Here is a 20,526-nt window from a genome sequence, read left to right as displayed (position 1 = left end):
TGAGATGTGAGACTAGAGGTACAAAAAGCAGCCCATTCTTTCGGAACACGCCTAAAACAGGTACGAGTTTCTCACCGTGTAAGCACCCTTACAGAAGGCTGGGGCAGCCCTTCCTCTCAGCCGGAAGAGCCTGCTAGTTGGGGAAACTCTATTACTAGAAAGAGCCTTGCTTTTATTTCTCTTTTTCTCCACGTCGCTCACGACCGATCGAGAAAAGCACCGTAGCAGAAAACACGGTGGAGAGGAATAACGTCATCCAGCTCTCCCTGTCCCTGCCTGCCCAGATTACACCATTCAGGCCCTCCTTGCGATTCGGAGGGAGGAAACGGGCCCTTCCCCGCTCCAAGATCTTAAGGCCACTCTCCGGCACCGAGAGCGGCGGCCGCCCCAAATCCGGCTCACCTCTTCCTGAAGAAACGGTACAGCCCCACAGTGGGGCGTGGTTGACCAAGTGTAGACCCCGCTCGGCTACGCCATGGCGACCACCTCAGCCGCCAAACCTGACCTGTCCGACTCCTTCCGCCGCCCGCCTCCGTTGTTGTCACTGTGAGAGAAACAAGAGATGGGCACGGGGCCGGAAGTTGTGCCGGAGGAAGCCCCGCCCACCGCTCACGCCGCCAACGGTAGTTTCAGTGCCGGCGGCAAGTTTGATTGTCCATTCAAGCGGCCGGGTCTGGAGCGAGGAGGTCGAGTAATGGGCACGTTTCTCCCCGGACGAAAATCCTTCAGGACTGCTCAGCTGAAGGTTTCAGATGAAGACGCTTGAACTTCCCTTTCTGTTTTTGGCTCTTCTCCCATCACATAGGCCGACTTTCATACGTTGCACTAAGACATGGTTTTAGCTTACTGTGTCATGGCTTAGTATACTACGTGAGCTCAGCCAGTTTTACTTCATTTAATAAACAGAGCAATGTATGAACCATGGGTGTCCAAAGGAAGGGGGAAGCAAATTATATGTGCTTCATTACCTCATCACACAACTTATGTATTTGCATACTTCATACATGATGCAATTACATAAATGCATACTTTACACAAGATCATTACTTGCATTGGCCATTGCCACTTGTTACAGGAATTGCTGGTACAAACTCAGTTATGTAGTTGTCTGAGATTCCGAAACTCAACATGGGGACTGAGGCTACAGTATAGTTATGAGAAAGTCCAGGTGTTATGGATCACAGATGTCAGTCAGTCCTGGGTACAATAAATGGAATATTACGTGTGTGTGTGTATATGCATACACATCTTGGCATTCAAGACTGCTTGCTTCTCAGACAATGTAGCTCTTTGTTTCAATAAGATCTTTGAGGAGTTGCTTATTTTAGCATGTACTATAATCAAAGGAAAGATTCCCCTACAACCCTCTCATTGTTAGTGATGGCAACAATCAAGGGTACCATGGCTGAATTACTGAATGCTGCCAAGGGATCTAAAAGGAGAGGCACAATCTCATAGCCAGGTTCTGATGAAGGTCATGTTCCAGAGAGACCAATGCTGTTTCTGTCCCGTGTGCCTGCCTGAACCCTGACTGGAAAGGATCCAGATGGTCCATTTCTTCTTAGATCTAGTTAATTCCCTATCACCTCCAGAATCTTACTCCAATTTGAAGACAGAGAAATCATCTAATACAGCTGGAGAGAAACAGCCTCTTCAAAAGACAGCACATCACCATTTATTTTGAGGCTGGTGGCATCTCACCCTCCCTCAGAAAAACATTTTTCATCTCCTGAATCCAGCCATGTATATCCCACAACCACCCAAAGGAGCCAGGTTGTACATGGGTCTAGTTATTCCTATTATAAGATGTATGTATGTTATGTCTATCCTGAAAGACAATTCAGATCAAGACAATATCTGATCAATATCAATAGAATGAAATTGACAGAAAAATACTTTTGTAACAAATGTCCAATCTGAAACAGGCACTGCAAATTTTTTTGGTCAGTCCTCACCAAAACTACTCTATTTAGTTCTGAACTAATTTTATAAAGGATTCAGAGAAATTAGGACAAATTCATAGAACAGCAATGAGGATTATCAGAGGACTACAAATTCTATGAAGACTGACAGAGCTAGGTATTTATAGCCTTGAGAAAGCTGAAGCACTACTATATATTACAGCACTCTTCTGTTTAATTCCATAGTACAGTATATGGATTTAAGTTACAGGAAGGCATATTCCAACTGAATGTTAGAAAAACTTTCCTACCAGTAAAAGCATGGAGCTAATTCCCCACAGCAGGCTGGGCTCCCCTTCACTGGAAAGCTGGGTGGCACTTGGAGGTGTTCTAGTCCAACCCGTGCCCAGGACAAGAATCCTCTTACCATCCCAAATGACTGTCCAACCTTTGCCTTTTGTTAACATGAAGGCCAGACAGACATCTTTCTGAGATAAATGAAACTGGATTCCCGCATTAAGTATGGGTCTGAACTCAATAGCTTAAATGGCCCCTTCTGATTTTGATTCCTTGGAGTATTTCTCTTTTAAAAGATTTGACACTGCAGTTTGATAACTCTGTCTTTAGCGTAGTAGCTGCTGTTCTTTTCCTCCCTCAGAACTAATAAAAAGGGCTTCTAGATAAAATTTCCCATTAATTAAAAAAAAATTGGATCACGATTAAATGTTTTTTTAAAAAAATTAACCAAGCGATCATCTAGCTTTTTTACATGAGTCACTACATAATTATCTTTCTAGAATCCAAAATTAAAGTTTCATATATACACTTAAAAAATTATCTCTAAGTTATCTCTGCTACAGAATATTCTAATATATTAATTGAATTCTTTTAAGGAGCTATTTCTAGATATTTTCTTTAGAATTCATATATTTACCATGAATTGAGTGATCAGCAACAACCAATAAAGAACTCATATATACAAAGTACAGTTATATACATACAGTTCATCAATACATAAAACTGAAATTATGATTATTCTAGAACACAGCTCTAGATTAAGACATCTTGCCACTACAATGGACAATCTATACAATACAATATTTATATGGAAGTAATCTATTTAAATATCAAATTTTTCTTCACATATGCTATGCCCGTTTTCTTCATAATCTTCTCTTGTTACTACCATATCTTCAAAATCGTCGTTTTCAGAAATCAACTTTCCACCTTCCCAGGAATAAGTAATAGGACTGAAAACAAATAAAATAGCCTTTTAAAAAGCAAACTATATAAACATTATGAATTAATATTAATTTACATTGACCATAGTAGCAAATGCTATACAGTACTATATATAGTAGCAAATGTTACACTGTATAATGCAACAAAATGAATGTACTGAAGACCAAGTTGGTTGTGTTTAGTAAGTTATTTGTATTTGACAGGGGAAATGAACTGAATTACTACAAGTTACACCTAACCATGTAAGCAGATGAAAACCAGAAAACCAGAGCAAGCAGATGAAATTGTGTACCTTGATAGAATATTTATTAAAAGGATGGGGAAGTTTTAAGTTATGTGTGTAATTGCTTAGAAAAGTCAGGGACCTGGGAATGGTTTACTTAAAAAGTGTTTGGGATAAAACAGGAAATAATAGTGTCAAGTATGAATGAATAGAAAGCGAGTCACCAGTATGAAAGAAGTAGGTTGAGGTGCTTTGTTTATATAGGCAACATAAATGAAGGCAGAGTTACAATACAAAAATATGAAGGAAGACTGAATGGGTTGAGCAAAAGGGAAAGACTGGGAAAATCATGGTTAGACAGAACAGATGAGGCCCTGAAAAAGAGGTGAGAAGTTTTAGGAAGAAAAGGCAATGTATGAAACGCTACATGGATATGAGGAAGCAAGGATAATCTGCAAGGATAGGAAGGTATATAGAAATATAATGAATAATTTTAGTTTTTCTTTCCTTTCCTATTATATTCTACTTTTATTTTGCCCACTATTTCTAATCCTTTTTCTGTGGTTTGCATAACACTGCTTACTCCAAAAGGAATAATATGGTGAGTACATATGTATATAACCAACAATATCAGAAGGAACCAAAATGCATAAATTCCTGAATTAATATTAGAAAATACAATATAGAACTTGAAGAATCATATTTTAAAATTAAGAAGCTCTATTTGTAAATGAAAGACTATTTACTTCTCTGGCAGAACAACTGATACATCATAATCTGTTGGAGTGAGGCATCGAACCTCAGAATAAACACGATCTCTGAATCCAGGGAACAGAGAGTTTCCACCAGTTAAAACAATATTCTTGAAGAAATGAGGCTGCATTTCTGTGGACAAATCAGATTAAGATAATTAAATATACTGAAATAATTTGTTTTATTTTATGGTAAAAGAAAGGACAATTGTCAGTTTAAACCGGCCTGAGAGGCAGAAATAATGTCAGATTTCTTTGTTTTTTCAAAAATTTAATTGGAACTATTGCTGATAGGACCATATGAGGCAGAAAGACACCATGGAGCTTTCTGCGAGTGTAACGAGGACAGATATGGTCCTCCTGCTAGAAGAGGTATTCACCTGAGGGTAACTAATGCACAAACCTATCATTCCCTCTAACAGGAGCTGCCTGAGGGTTTAAGACTGTGTTGTTAGCCTGGCATGAAAACATTTGTACTGAAGGCACTGCTACCATCATCCTAATGTTTAGCTATTTTACAAAAAATAATTGCTTATTTCCACAAAATGCTAAAACAAAACTGTATTTCACAATTTCTGATATCTTTAAATTATTTTAGTTCAGCATTCTTGATAGTGCACAGGTAATCACAGCAATTTTACAAGAGTTATATTAACGATAACAGTGGTTTTCCTATGTAATGTGTTGTTACATTTTAACTAGGTACTTAACCAAATTTTCTTTTCATGGTTTTATTAAATTTGATACCAAAGGAATAGGAACAGGAATTCTTGTATGCTAGAAGATATGTTTATAGAGAAAAATGTATTGGTTTGTAAATTTATCTACTGTAAATTTTATAGATGTAGCATCATTAATATAAATACCTCAGCTTACGATAATTGGAACTGGAATTTCCATTGCTAAGCAATGCGGTTGTAAAGTGTGATGTCACATGATTGCATCACTTAGCAATGGCACTCCCTGTTGCCGTTGTTAAGCAAGGATCGTGGGTCATTAAGTGAGGATCTCCTCGCAACTTCCTGCTGGCTTCCAACAAGCAAAGTCAATGGGGAAGCTGGCAGGAAGTCCCAAGTCCTCAGTGGATCACAAGCAGGCTGGAGGACAGGTAAGTGGTTGCTGCTGGGGTGGGGGGGAGTGTGCGCAGGTGGCCATCACAGTAGGGTTGATTGTGGCTGCTGCCGGGTGGGGGAGTGTGCGTGTTAGTGGCTGTTGAGATGCAGCGTAATTGCAGCGGGGCTGAGTGTGCAAGATGTGCGGGTGGCTGTTGAGGTGTGGCATAAGCACGATGGGGCTGGGGTGGCTGTTGCCAGGTGCGCAGGTGGCCACTGAGGCATGGCACAAGCACAGCTGGTTGCTGCCATGTGGGGGAATGTGTGCAAAGGTGTGTGGGTGGCAGTTGAGAGGAGTGTACTGCAGGCACCATAGCCAGGCTCCTCAGGGGAAAAAGCTGCTGGAGTACAAACAACTTACTGGAGCGACTTGTGACCTTCCCTGCCGGCTTCCCCATTGACTTTGCTTGTGAGAAGCCAGCAGGGATGTTCACATATGGCGATCACATGACGCAGGACGCTGCGACTTTCATAAGTGTGAGCTAGTTACCAAGCGCCAGGATCACATGACTGCAGGATTGCTGGGATGGCTGGAATCTTGAGGACCGATCATAAGTACTACTCGTTCAGTGCCGTTGTAACTTTGAACGGTAGCTGAGCAAGTGGTCATTAACTGAGGACTATCTGTAATTATTCCAAATATCAATATTAAAATAGCTATAGACAATGAAGCCTTTGCCCTTAAAATGTAAGCAACTGAAGCAAAATACCAACTGTATCATTGTGCAACATATTTCACAGATGGATCTTTGAGAATGCAACACCATTTTAGTAAATGTACCTTCTGGCAAATTCTGAATTGAATAAACAATGGCTTCAGGAATTCCCATTTCTTGAATGCCAATATCTGAAGGATGGAAGAGTATTTCTGGAACTGCAAATCGCTCATTTGTAAGACGAAGTATTTGCTCACCAGTTTTGTACTTTCCACTTAACACCATTTCTTCCCTTGGCTAAATCAAATAATTATAAAACACATAGTGGTAAAGTCTATATTTCATTAAGTGTTATTCAATTACTGTATACTATATTACTGTACTTGTTTGATTTTATACATTTTACCACATAACGTTCCATATAGTAGCTGCATAATAACCGTATTTTTCCGACTATAAGACAATACTTTTTTCTAAAATCCTTACCCTAAAAACTGAAGGGCGTCTTATTCAAGGAAGTCAGCTGAGAATCGCGCGGTTGCAAAACTGCTCATACTTTGTTTCTGCAGAGAGGCTTCCTCCTATTGCTAGCCTCCAATCACGAGTGAAACAGCTTGTCTCCCAAACAGACTTCCTCCAATCACGAGCCTGATGTAACTGATGTCAGCTGATGCTGAACAAACCAATTAGAGGAAGGCTGTTTGCAGAGACAAGCTATCTGCAGTTTCACTCGTGCTTGAATGTAATCAGTTATGCAAAAGAGCCTGGAAATAGAGCTGCAGAGAGACGGTTTGGACCTCCTCCCACTGACTGTATCAGGTAAATGTTAACTAATTACTAAATAAAAATGTGTTCTGCACTATCTTTAAAATATTTTTAAATTTTGGGTTGGAAAAGTGGGGGTCGTCTTGTACATGGGGGCATCTTATTGTCGGAAAAATACGGTAGTTCTGTCACCTAACAGGACTATGGATGTGTTTTTTCAATAGCAGCAACTAGTCCACAAAGTAAATCACACAGAAGACTCTTTTTATAGTAAGTTGTGCTGTGAGAAGGGACAGAGACCCATTTATATTAACTATCATGGAGTTGCTTAAAGCACCCATGGATGTGACTCATGATTCTGTTTAATACCTTTTCCAAATTAATAAAATAGAAGTAGATGGAAGAATTTGCAGAGACGGGATGTCACTTGACAGTAAAACATAAGGCCAAGTTCCAGTCCACCCTCAGCCATTGAAGTTCATGGGATGACTTTGGTTCAGTGACTCTCTCTCAGCCAAACCTACCTCACAGGACTGCAGGATTAAAATCTAATAAATAAAAGAGAAGCGAGTGTGTAATTCTAAATCCATTTGCCTGGAAGCAATTCTCTTGAAATCAATGAGCTTTATTTGTAACTAGGCATACACTATAAGGGGATTAACAAGTCAGTTCAACATGGTAATCCAGTTTGTCTCTTTCAGCTGTGGTTTTATATTGTTTTATATCCATAGCATCTTCTATTCATCCTTCTCTTGAAACTAATAAACTACTAATGGTCATTACACCTGCCAAATGGGACAAACATTTACTTGCAAACATTTACTTGTATACACTGAAAACTTTAAACACAGTTATGAAGATTTTACAGAATCACCTTACAAAATCCTTTTTTTATTGTGCTGAAGTCTGGTAAAACATAGTCCAACATCACTGTATTTTCTTCTTTCAACCTGGAACAGAATTCAGAATGCATTAAATAATGTCTTAAAGTTTCTCAAAACAATTTATTCCACAGCAATTTTTATACTTTAGTATAATGTAACCTGAATATTCTTGAAGAATGAAATGGGCTTTCAAAATGATTATTAGGTAATTAGTAGAGAAAGACAAAATGTATAGCATATGCTTGATCTTGAACATTATTATTTCTTCTATTTAAAATATTTTAGGTCACCTTTAAGGACAAAAACTTCTCTTTAAAGTGGCCTAGAAAACTAAGTATCTCTTCTTCTGTGAATCAAATCAGAAATTAAAATCCAGATGAAATGTCTCCTCAAAGATCTTTATCTCTCCTTCCAGATACACAATTGGGCACAGGAGATAAAATATTCCATACATGCTCAAAAAGTACCCTTTTAATTACAAAAATGTCAGCATAACCAGGTGGCATGCTTTTTCAGGATCAAGCCCTGTAAAGTAAATTTCCAAACTTTAGATAAAATAACCAACACTTAAATAATATATTTAAAAAGACCATACTTGGCAATCTCCATATCCTTGAAAAAGTCTTGTGAAACGTAACATACGTCTTCTTTCACTTGATTAATCACATGAGTTTCATCCATAACATGGAGCTGCCTAGAAAAATGACAAGAACTTTTGGAAAAGTTCTTTATTCTGTTTGCATTATCAGTTTATTATGAGTGTTAAGCAAAATTTACTTAACCTTTTATTTCACAGTCTACTGCAAGATTAATTATGGAAAAACCCATTTAAGTCTTTATGCTCTACAGATATAGGCATACTACTAAATTTAATGGTAAGTTGAGGAATTAAAACTACTAACGTTACGCTAATTTATGTGACTTCTCAGTAAGTTCTGATTAGGGGCTTGTCAGGCAACCCAGCTAAACTTCATAGCTCCTTATATCTCAAGGACATTTCCTTAACAAGATTGCTATAAATGATGAGTTCATAGTCAGATAATCAGAGAGCTTGAAGCAGTTTTAGGAGTCATCTATTCCAACCTCCTGCTCAGCGCAGGATGCACTAGAATATCTCTAAAAGACAACCATCCAGTCTGTCTGAAGACCTTTGGTGTGGGAAAATTCACAATTTCCACTGGCTGATAGCTCAGAGTCAGGAAGTTCCTCCTGCTATTTACCGTTAACCTCCTTCCTTGTAGTTTTAGCTATAGGTTCTGGTCCTGCCCTTGGGGGCAACAGAAAATAAGTCCCACTTTCCTTCTGTGAAAGTCTTTCACATATTTGAAGACTGCTATCATGTCTCCCCTCAGTCATCTTTTCTGTAGGCTAAATATATCCACATTATTTAACTATTCCTCATAGGGCTTGGTTTTAAAACCTCTGGATTTACTTTAATTTGTCACTGTCCATTTTTAAAGTATAGTGTCCATAACTGAATACACTATTGCAAATGGGGCCTGATTTGGGCAGAATAGAGTAGAACAATTACTCCCATGATCTGGACTTTCCTCCTGTTTAATGTACAAGTAGTCCTCATTTAGCAACCACAATTGGGACTGGCAATTTGGTCATTAAGCGAAGTGGTCGCTAAATGAAACCCTGTCTGTGCTTATGATCTTACTTCAGCTTTTCTTTAATTTACAGACCTACAAAGATTGTAAATGCAAGGATTGGTCACGAAGTTATTTTTTCATCACTGTCATAACTGCGAACAGTCACTTTACAAGGCAGTCGCTAAATGAGGACTACCTGTATTCTAAGATAACATTTGCCTTTTTAGCAGCTGCACTGCACTGCTGGTTTATGTTTAACTAGTGGTCAGTAAGAACAACAGAACAGAATTTCCTTCATGTGTACTACAGCCAAGACAGGTCTCCTCCAACCTATATTTGTGCTGTACATTTTTCTTACCCAGATGCAGAACTTTAGATTTCTCCCTGTTATAACTGATCTTATTAATTTTAGTTCACTGCTTCAGACTCTTTAGATCTTTTTGAATCTTCTCTTTTTTGTCTAAAGTAATAGTCACTCTTCCCAGCTTTGCATCATCTGCAAACTTTATAATTGATAAAAATGTTGAACAACACAAAGCCCTACTACTTCCCTCTAAGCTGAAATGGAACCATTAATTAACACACTTAGGATATGGTCATTCAGTCAACTGTCAGTCCATCTAACAATAGTATCATCTAGCCCATATTTTACTATTGCATTAAAGAGAACATCATGAGACACTCTGTCAAAGGTTTTGTTGATGACCAGTCACCCTATGACTCTCTGATCTACTTAACTAGTAATTCTGCCAAAGAAGGTAAGATTAATCTAGCATGATTTGTTTGTGACAAAGTCATGCAGGGTCTTTTTGCTTGCAACATGCTTATCAAAGTGCTCCCTTTGATAATGGGGTTCAATGGGGTACTTAGTAAAGCATCCTGAATAGTTTTGCAGAGTCCAAATAAATGCTTTACCTGTAAGAGATTATTTCCTTTAAATGATTGGTTAAAAGTTTTCCTCCAACATTTATCCTGGGAATTAAAAAAAAATAAAAACACCTTGAAATGTTTGTATATTTTTAAAACAACATTTCCTTTTTTATGAATAATTAAACATTTTACCTTATTATTGCTTCTTTCTTCTTTTTACTTCTGCAGTAAGGCACAATGTGTGTAAAAGAATATCCACTGTCCACAATAATACAACACAGTTCTGATGGGTTATCTCGGAAATATCTATGTGCACTAAGAGCTCCAGCTGAAACATAATATATCATATTATCAGCTATTTTTATTAGTAGGCTGACATAATAAATTTAAAATGTGTTGAATCAATGTCAAAATGAAGAACATTGTACATTTTCTGGACAGTGGACAATATCACTCACCATTTACTCTGAGAACTGCTTGGAATTGGTATTCTTCAAATAATATTTCATTCATGGATTCTTGAATTGAACTAAAGTTGAAATAAGGTTCTGTGATGATGATATTAGTATCAACAAAATCTACCTGTGAAGGAAAACATTTCAAGAAATGGAAGTAGTTTTGAAATAAATCTGTAGATATAACAACTTCCTAATAATAATTCAAAATCCATATTAAAGCTATATCATTGTTAAGTTGCCGTATATACAGTAGTCTCTTTCAGGTACTGTACTGAGAAAGTTTTAGACTCTATTTATAACTCTCCCAAAATTGCTGAATGAAATGAACAAACAACCCACTTTTAAAATATATTAGCATAATATATAATAGATTAGCATAATATATCAGCTGGCAGTCAGTTCTGAATATTTATTTATTTATTAAACTTGTCCCCGCCTATCTCCCCCCAAAGGGGGACTGTGGGTGGCTTACAACATATTAAAACAATAAATAAATATACAATTAAAATTTATAACAGGACACATTTACAAAGAATAAAAGGTAAAATCCAGGAGGCCGATGGAAGCAGCACCACCAATATTCAAGAATACCCACAGTGAACAAGTGCATGTTTGGACAGATCACAACTGAAGCTTTAAAACAGTGAATGGTATCCACATATTATCCAAATCAGAAACTTGTTTTCAATTATTATTATGGTGAATATTTTAAGTAGTATGATCCAAGTGCCTTCTGCAGTTGTCTTGGTTCTATATTCAAGATATAGAAAAATGCATGTTACCTGATACATTTCTTTTCCAAAAAGATAGTCCCATACTTGTCTCTGAACATCCCAATTAACCAAGTACCCCTATTTTTAAAAAAGAAAAAAAAAGTTTGCATAATTCCAAATTTTCAACCTACATTTGTTGGACACACTACTAAAAGAAATCAATATGGAAATTCTTTATGTTTTGAGGAAAATGTAGCTGCTTCCTCTGTTGAGGTGAATGGACATCCCGTATGTAAAAATCTTCATGTTTATGCTTAATAGTTCAAAGTATTTTTATCGTTTTTCTGTATATAAATGTTGGGCTGGGCCACATGACACACAGATTTCAATAGTATTCTGCCTACATCATTTGTAAAACATCCAAGTATAAGAAAGAAATGATATTTGACAGTGCATTATGAAAGCCTCTCATTTCTAAGAACATATTTTTGCTTTTGGAAAAGATGTTTAAAGTTCTGCCCAGTTCGTATTTATCACATATACACAATAGCTAGTTCTACCAACCTCAACCAGATTTATTCCCAGACAAGTGTGTTCAGGACTGTAGGATTAAATTGTAATTATTAAAACATTCAATGGAAAACAAACAATTCCTGCATAAATTGTGGCATGTTTCTAATTACCTTTTGGAAAGGGAGAATATAAAAAAGTCCAGATGGATCTTTAATTTCATCCAGTTGGTTAGCTGTAAATGTTTTCAAACGAGCAGTCTTTGATCTGAACTGGCAATTGGGAATTACACTATAGGAAGGAGAAAAAAAATCTAGCAGATTCCTAAATACATATTTAAATGAACTGTCATCTGTAGATGAACATAACAAATAACAAAATACTGTCAATATTAAAATGCTCTCCAAGGGAACTGCTCTACTAAGTTAAAGTTTTTATTAGATTTGGAAGCAGCAAATCAATGTCTGCAAAGAAAGAGGGGCCTGAGACTCAATAAATTCTATACAGCTAAATTGATGTCAAATCAATTTTTTCTGCAAAATTTTTTTGCAGAAATGATTTTACTCTCAGAAAGCCATACACAGCCTGCAGCTTTAAAAATACACATGAAACTTAAAGGAGGCTCAGAATTTAAAATATTATATAACACATTTATTTTAAACACTGTATGAAGACAATTTATGCATAATCTAGACAGTTGGGAGACTAGTTCCTGTGCAATCAGAAGGCTCCAAATAAACTGAGTATGCTATGAGGTGAACGGAACATGCTTTAAATATTTCTATTTGCAAAAATCGTTGATCCATCTGTGAATAGAAAACAGATTCTTTCAAATTCTACTTGATGGGAAATATTTTACAACGCACAATACAATTCAGTACATGACGTTTCTGTAGTTAAAAAAAAATCTGGGCATTTGTTAAGGAACGTTCAAAGTTTCGGGATGTTTCTCTTCATTCACAATAACAATACATTCTGATCCATCCCTATATGAAACATATGAGAAACCCCATAAACTCGTCAATTGCCCTAAAACGATGTCTGTGAAAACAGGCTTCCATTTTCTCCACAATTGATTCGGAGCGAAAAAACCTCACCTGACATGAGCATGACTGTACCCGATCTTAGCATTGTAAGCGCCGTTGTCCAACACGAGAGTCGCCATCTTCCCCTCGTGTCTCGGTCTCTCGACTCCGCCCCATTTCCTAGAAAAAGTCTAGACTCTCCGCTTCAGTCCACAGAATATTTCCTCCCAGGTTCGATCTACCATCCTAAGATAGACTATTACAAGATTTCCTCATGAGTGGGAGAAGACCCATATAGGTAGGAAATTGGCCCAAAAGTTGGGACATATGCATAAAAATGATTATTCTAATTTATAGCGCTTCCGGATTCGATTTATTTTAGTTCCGGGGATAGAGGTGAGACTAGTCCATTTAAACAAAACGCGGTAGCATATGAAGCAGTCCTTAATTCTGTGTAACGTGTGACTTATTTGGAGTAATAATTTTATTTTTTTTTAAATGTTCGTACGTTCAAAAACTGAACGGCTGCATGCAATTGAATGGAACACTCCAGGTCAGCGCTACTAGGCTGGCATGAAAACGGACGATTTAAAAGGGGTTTCTGCGAACGATTTCTAACTGGAAATTTAAACCGGAATCAGTCATATCTATATAGTACAGCAGTGTTTTGTAGATTTCTGGAGTTCTATTTTTTCAGCTTCCCAATTCCGAGTAAAGATATAATTCATTACACAGGAAGGCTGGGGCAGTCAACTACTTGGGGCATGATTTGGCAGGTTTATAATTTCCAAGGGTTAAAATATTAGATTTCTCCATTACTGTTTGTATAAGTAACTCTCAAGTTTGTCACTGGATTTGTTTGCATTTATAAATAGTTCCATATCAGAAATAACCTATACAATGAAATGTTTCACTCTACACTATATTTCTATATTTGTACTCTGGTAAGAAAAGCACATTTCTACTTATAATGTAACTGCAATGGGACCAAGCCATTCAACTAGACCACAGATGTGAATCACTCTGTGATGGACATTGCTGATTTTTTAAACACATTTATAATTTTAAGTTATTTGTGTATTTGACAGAAAGTCCCACTGGACTTTTCTTACAATCTTGTAATAAATCCCTTAGAACAATCCTTTTCTTTGATTATCTGCAATATAGGGACACTAATGTTGGATAGCTTCATGTTTGTAAAGAAACAACATAAAAGATTTTTTTTCTTTATTCTTATGGACTAAACAGTCTGAATTTTAGAAGGTAAAACCCTGCTTATAAATCTCTACAATTATAAGATACAGCTATAAAAGCTGGAATAGGGGTGGATGAATTACGAATTGGAAAATAAAATTGATACCATAAAAAAGTGGTATGAGTTATAAATAAATTAGAATAACACTTAAAAACAGTAACCCTCTCAAAACTGTATATTTATTATATCTTTTAACTCTCCCAAAATATTACAGGGCAATACTATCAGAAAGCCCACTTCTCAGTAACTCCAATGAGTGGGGTGGGACTAGAAGCCTGAAGGAATCACATCCTGCAACGTCCTGGGAAAAAAATCTAAGAGTCTAAAAATGATTCAGAACATTCACTTCCCAGCCAGCCAAATGAACCAAATTAACCAGCATATAGTGTAGGAATTAATTTAAGTTTTGTTTTGTTTGTTTTAACCAACTGCCCATCAGTAATGATCTTGGTCAAAAATCCCAGTTTAGGAAATAAGTTTAAGTGCTGATATATTTGCTGAATGTTAATGTATCCAAGAAGACATACACAAATAAAAAATAAACAAGGCAGGTTATTTTATTAAAACTATACTTGTTAACAATAGAGAATTACATGTGCTTTTAAACTGTATTAAGGATATTTACTTTCCTTTTTTTTTTTTTTTTAACAAAAGTCATGAATCTGCAGGATAGTGGGCAAATGCTGACATGTGTATCATGATGCCATCATGCAAAATGAGGTGAGTTACCTACATATGTTGGCCACCATAATGTAATTGACCCAAGTTATATAATAGTCTTATTTTTCATTGTGACATACATATTGTTATGTTGATACAGTTATGGCTTGTTGTGGAAACCTATCAAAATATAGACCATGAATATCGGAGTAACTCCTCCAGTCAGAATTACCAGACTGGAGGAAAGGAAGTGTGTCTCTCAAAGGGTGCTTTTATACCCAATAATAACTCATGCATTGGTCCTGAATGGAGCTCCCCTTGAATACTCAAAAGCTGCAGCTGGTCCAGTATGTGGGAGTATGGGCAATTATGGCAGGCATGGCATGCACAAGTAGCACCTTTATTTCATGAACCTCACTGGTTGCCAGTAGACTTCTGGGTGCAATTCAAGGTGCTGGTTATCACCTTTGAAGCCCTTTATGGTATAGGGCAGTGTTTCTTAAAGTGTGATTCTAGGACCCCTGGGGGCCCCCAAGACCCTCACAGCAGTCTGTGAAATCAAAATTATTTGCCAGACTACACTGAAAAATAATACAATATTCAAATCCCACCAAACAATAGTGAGAAGCGGTAGTGGCCGTGAATGTGTCAATTTTAATTTTTAATATGGTAAATAGCAATAAATATAATGTAGACAAACAAAAGCTCTTTTGGGGTCCTCCATAATTTTTAAAAGTGGGAAGGAGTCCTGAGAGAAAAAAGTTTAAGAAACACTGGCATAGGGCATTATTATTTGAGGCACTATCTCCTGTAGTTTCTGCCCATCCCATGCAGTCTGACAGAGTCAGCATACTCCAGGTCCCATCAATTATACAATGTTAGCTGATGAAATCAGGAAGTGGGCCTTTTCTGTCATGGCACCTGTCCTCTGGAACACCATTCTGCCCGAGATTCCTGTGCTCCTCACCCTGACCCCGGTTTAAGCAAATCTTTAAAACCTGGCTTAAACCCTAGGCCCTGGGTTAGAATCTATGGTAAACCCCTAGTGGGATGTTTCAGTTCTTTGATTTTTTTCCCTCCACACTTCCTTTTGGATTATATATTCTGTGTCTTTATTGTTTGTTGTTGCATCATGTAAGCCATCCAGATGCATACAGATTGGGACTGCCTATAAATCTAAAAACAAACCAATAAATAAATAAATCCAGAATACATCCTCCTAACAATGCATGTCTTTAGAACATCCATAAATAGGCATATGTGAGTTGCATCCTCCTCCCTTCTATTACATATGATTATCATGTAACAATGCTGGTGATCAATTTAAAAATAACAATCTATATGATTACTCTTAGACGTATACAGGAAAAATAATTCTTTTTTCTGATGAACAGAAGATGTTATCTGAAAGAAGACACTGAGTAGGTGGTTTTACTTTCCTCTAGGTATGTGCATAGTTTATCAATCCAAGAATCGATTGTCCAAGAAACTTTTGCAATGTCTTATTTTCCTCTGCATCATGCCAAATTTTCTTTGATCCATTCTATTCTAAGCAGGATTCAGTAGTTTCCAGAAGCAAAACCTCAGAACTAGATGCAGTACAAGGTACCTTGGGAGTGATCTGGACTCAAAATAAGCCTTTTTTGTCCAGAATATTATGTCTACAACATCTCAAGACTTTTTTGGTTTGAAGAATGTATTTCTATATGCTGAATCACCCCTCAGAATGGCATTGTCTAGAGGAGGTTTCACCTGAGAGAAACAAAACATTTCAGTCTTCTCCAAAAAGGTCTATGGATTGATTCGTTTTGTTCATCCCTATTTTAAACCTAAGTTATTTATTTTGTCAAGAAAGCAAAAGAAAATCTATTTCTTAAATACTCTTGCTTTTTCTCCATTATCCATATTTCCTGTGAATGAACTGGATGAATTTACAGCAGTAACCGCCTGCTTGCCAGACTGTTCCAAGAATGACAGCCTGCTTGCAGGACTGGGAATTCACAACTCCTCTTTATGACACAGCATCTTCACATGGCAGAGATGCTATCCTTGTCATGACACATGTAGGGACAGATTTGACCCCCACCTGATAGGAAAAAAAACTTTATTCTTTTATTTAAAAATGGGTAGGAAAACTCTGAAAGGAACAGAAGGAAGAAGCTATGAACTAGGCTTCAAAAAACCTGAAAGACAGCTAGGTGGCAGCAAAGAAATATACAGGCAGTCCCCAGTTTAAGAACAAGCTCATTCCCAAGGTCTGTCCTTAAGTCGAATATGTATGTAAGTTGGAACAGTATTTTTGTATAATACTGTATAAATAGTATTGTGTACTTAACTTGAATCATTGTGTACTTAACTTGAATTTTGCTACAGTAGGCTCCATTCTTAACTATTGGTCATCCATAAACTGGGAGTTCTTAAGCCAGAGACCTCTATGTATAAACTGTGTCTCTTACCTCCTGCTATCTTATCTCCTCCTAAGGTTCTCTTTCAGAAAAAGCACTACAATAAATAAAGCAAATTGTTCAGTCTTCATAATTGACAAATGATTATGTCATTTTGGATGACAGAGATATTACGAGAATCTTCTAAATCCTTGACTTATTTTACTTATTTTCAGTATTTAAAAATTGCTGACTCAACACAGACTCCCAGCAGTTTACAAAAAAACTGAACATAAAATACATTAAAAACATTAAAATCAATAAAACATCATTATCACATCCCTGCATCCATATACCACCATATCTCAATTCATAAAAAATAAGAATTAATTTTAAACTCTGTTGAAAAGCTCAGTTTTGATTGCCATAAGGGAAGGCAACAATGAGACCTGGGGGTAAACTATTTCACAGGAGTAGAGCACCAGTGTTTCTTACCCCCTTTCTGGTTTTATGCAATTGAGATAAACAGCAATAATAATGTTGCGATAATAAAGACAACAGCAATACAATACAATTAAGTAGCAATAATATTGTTTTAGAGAGAGAACTGAAGAACCTTGTCTTTTTTTTTAAGAGAACAGTACGATATCTAAACACTCTGGAAAGAATTGGCGATTTGAGAACTGCAGCCTAAGATTTCCAACTTAAATGATATTAAATGTTATTAAAATTTAAAAAAAATAATCTGTACTACATTTGTTTACAAGTGAGATTTACATTTCTATCTATACTTCTATTTTTTGTTGAGTTTGATTGTAATTGTTAAATGCTGTGCCTTAGAACAGAATTAAATGTTTATTAACGTGAAAGAGAGAAAATCTAATGTTCAAGCATAATGGTTAAATGTAATTTTAAATGAATACATCTTTTGGAATTTCAATGGAAAAAGAATATTAAGTTCACCTTGAACATTATCTTTAGAAAGAACTGATATGTTTATTGCTGGTACATTACTCTGGTCATGATTGCTAAAATGATTGAATCGTTCTTCCATATGTGGTGGCTGAGTTGCAGAACTCAATATTATTGGAAATGAATTAATCCTAGAATGGAAAAAATTTTGAAAGTTGTAATTCCATTTCAACCTGATATATTTTTATTCACCAAACCAAACATTTATTCAAAATACACTGAGCTTGCATTGAATATAACAGCTAAGGATTTTAAATGCTTTTTATTGGAAAAAATCTCTAATCTTCCCTCTATGGAATAATGGTTAATTAAACTGTGGGAATATGCCCCAGTCTAAAATAGCTTCATATCTGTAAATCTGATGTATAGTGGAATTGTGCCACATCTCAAATTTGGATTCTAGAGTTCATATTTTAATCTGATATATACCCTACATATTATTTACAGTATCCTTTTAATGTATTGTTTACTATGTATAGCTTCCCCCCCACTTATTAATTAAAATTGTGTTAACCAAATATTTTTACAGTTCAATAGAAATATCTCTAGGCCAAAATTTGGGTATGAAATGTCTTAATAATAATCTAAATGAATGGCAAGAGAGCCAGTTTGCTGTAGCTACTAAGGCATCAGCCTAGAAACCAGGAGACTGTGAGTTCCAGTCGTGTCTTAGATACAAAGCCCGTTGGGTGACCTTGGGCCAGTCACTCTCTCAGCCCTAGGAAGAAGGTAATGGCAAACCACTTCCGAAATCTTGCCAAGGAAGCTGCAGGGACTTGTCCAGGCACAGGAGTCAAGACTGACGCAAAAGTACACACACACACAAAAGTGAATGGTTATTAGAATATATTACCTATATGTTAGTTTCCATCTTCTGATTATTTTCAATTTGTTGGCCATCCACACATATTCTATTTTTTTAAAAATTATGTATGTATGTATTTGATTTGATTTGTGTAACTGCCCATCTCACCTAAGTGACTCTGGGTGGCTCACAATATTCTACTGTATATCCTTTTTCTCCCTTCCTAACTATATTCTCTACATTCTTTTAAATGTATATTTGTATCAATATAATTTGTTTTCCTTTTTTCTTGAAATTATAATATCTTTCTAAAAAGTGTATGCGCTTTTTAATTTAACAGGGTTGTTAACTTCATTCAATTCTACTAATTTTATATTCATTTTTACCTATACAGTGGTACCTCTAGTTACGAACTTAATCCGTTCCGTGACTCTGGTTGCAACTCGAGTTGGTCGCAACTCAAGGCAAATTTTCCCATAAGGTTCAATGTAAATATGGTTAATCCGTTCCGCCCTCCCTATTTGGTCGCACCAAGAGGCAAATTTCCCCATAAGGTTCAATGTAAATACATACAGTTAAACAGTTCTGAAACACATGCATTTTATTTTTAAACCACAAAAACATGAAAATAGTCGAGATGGTCGACTTCGCCATCTTGTACTCCAAGGCCAGATCAGTCACACAAATACCACAATCGTGCCTTTCTATAATGTCCTTCTTAAGTTCGATTGTCACTTTTTTCTTCAAAGCCTTATTCTTGCCAAGCCTGCTCTGCATTTTCTTTGGAGCCATGCTGACCAAACACCTTCCAAACGCCACAAAACACACCACAAGCCTCACTGAATGTCTCCTTGCTACCGCGATCTTGCCCACAGGAAGCTGCGACCGCATGGCAGCAGGGAAAATGGCCGCGGATCCGGTTCATAACTCGAGGCGGAGTTCGCAAGTCAAGGTAAATTTTTGGGGCTGGAGCTGGTCGTATCTTGAAAAATTCGTAAGGAGGGGCGTTTGTAACTCAAGGTACCACTGTATATAGCGGACAACTGAATTTGTTGAAGTAAATATAGATCTAAATTCCACAATTGCTTGTTTTCAGTGCAAATTTTATTTGTCAACTTAATGACAGAATCAGTAATAATTTCATAAATTGGATAATGCTGTGTAATTCTTGAAGGTCAATGAAAGCATCAGAAATGTATGTGCCACATCTCCTTTGAAGCCTCCTATTAGAATGCAAGTTGTTATTTATATTTCTCTAACAGAAGTGTTCTGTGGGTCTTGATAATTGAAGAAAGATTAGTTTTTAAAAAACCTAGACTTAGGTGGGCCTAAAAACATATTTGTATTTTTGGCTATTGTTAAAAAGGTAACTGGGTTTAACCATAAAACTTATATTCAACGAGCTATATAGCAGTTATATAGTAGATTGTATAAGAATACAAATAGAACTATTTTCCGATATGCAAAGAGAACTATTTTCAAGCTTTTTGCTGACCAAGAATACTTACGTATAGAAGCAACTTCGGTTTTAACTCAGTGGTGCTTATTCCTGTGTAATTGTGAACAGGGTGTATCAGGATTACACTGCTTGCACCGCAACTTCTGATTTCATGCATCATGGAAAGAACTACGCGGAGCCACTGCAAGGAATGCGCGCGAGACAAAACGCTCCTCGAGCCCCTGCTCGGAATAGTAGCAGCCGAGAGAGGGGCGGCGCTCCCACCGGCGGGTGCCTCCCCTCTCC

General features: G+C 36.8%; 2 protein-coding genes across 9 annotated transcripts in view; both read right to left on the bottom strand.

Moving 5' to 3' along the window:
- Nucleotides 1-567, bottom strand: part of SCYL2 (SCY1 like pseudokinase 2) — a 38,611-nt gene extending 38,044 nt beyond the window's left edge. Inside the window, exon 1 of one of the 2 annotated variants that reach the window (XM_025173431.2) lies at nt 403-567. The gene's annotated coding sequence lies outside the window, so the exon portion shown is untranslated. The remainder of the gene's footprint in view (nt 1-402) is intronic. The other variant, XM_007438593.3, reaches the window with a different exon arrangement.
- Nucleotides 568-1,650: 1,083 nt separating this feature from the next.
- ACTR6 (actin related protein 6) lies at nt 1,651-20,443 on the bottom strand. 7 transcript variants are annotated; one of them, XM_088141918.1, is made up of 14 exons: nt 20,291-20,422; nt 17,969-18,108; nt 17,078-17,123; nt 12,779-12,962; nt 11,855-11,972; nt 11,241-11,309; nt 10,459-10,582; nt 10,193-10,328; nt 10,046-10,102; nt 8,131-8,229; nt 7,526-7,601; nt 6,012-6,183; nt 4,113-4,251; nt 1,654-3,151 (listed from the first exon to the last, which is right to left on the bottom strand). In XM_088141918.1, the coding sequence occupies exons 4-14, from the start codon at nt 12,844-12,846 to the stop codon at nt 3,022-3,024; spliced, it is 1,188 nt and encodes a 395-aa protein (XP_087998044.1). In that variant the 5' UTR covers nt 12,847-12,962; nt 17,078-17,123; nt 17,969-18,108; nt 20,291-20,422; the 3' UTR covers nt 1,654-3,021. The 7 variants fall into 7 exon arrangements, with proteins under 7 accessions (XP_087998045.1, XP_087998044.1, XP_025029200.1 ...); XM_025173432.2 differs by lacking the exon at nt 17,969-18,108 and having other exon boundaries at nt 20,291-20,443; XM_088141915.1 differs by having other exon boundaries at nt 12,779-17,123.
- Between the last annotated feature and the right edge of the window lie 83 nt (nt 20,444-20,526).

The sequence above is a fragment of the Python bivittatus genome, unplaced genomic scaffold (genome assembly GCF_059951505.1).
Source record: "Python bivittatus isolate LINGU-HERP-01145 unplaced genomic scaffold, Pbiv_v1 ctg000330_np1212, whole genome shotgun sequence".
In the NCBI taxonomy this organism is placed as follows: Eukaryota; Metazoa; Chordata; class Lepidosauria; order Squamata; family Pythonidae; genus Python; species Python bivittatus.
Note: the sequence above shows the minus strand (reverse complement) of the source record. Positions and strands in the feature narration are given on the sequence as shown.

Bases quoted from the DNA above. Each gene is read 5' to 3' on its own strand.
- ACTR6 (XM_088141916.1), bottom strand. From the start codon at position 12,846: ATGGCGACTCTCGTGTTGGACAACGGCGCTTACAATGCTAAGATCGGG. The intron at 11,310-11,854 runs GTAATTAGAAAC...TTTTAAAAATAG, and splicing joins ATATTCTCCCTTTCCAAAAG to GGGTACTTGGTTAATTGGGA. The intron at 8,230-10,045 runs GTAAAGCATTTA...TCATTTTTCTAG, and splicing joins AAGGAAATAATCTCTTACAG to GCAGCTCCATGTTATGGATG.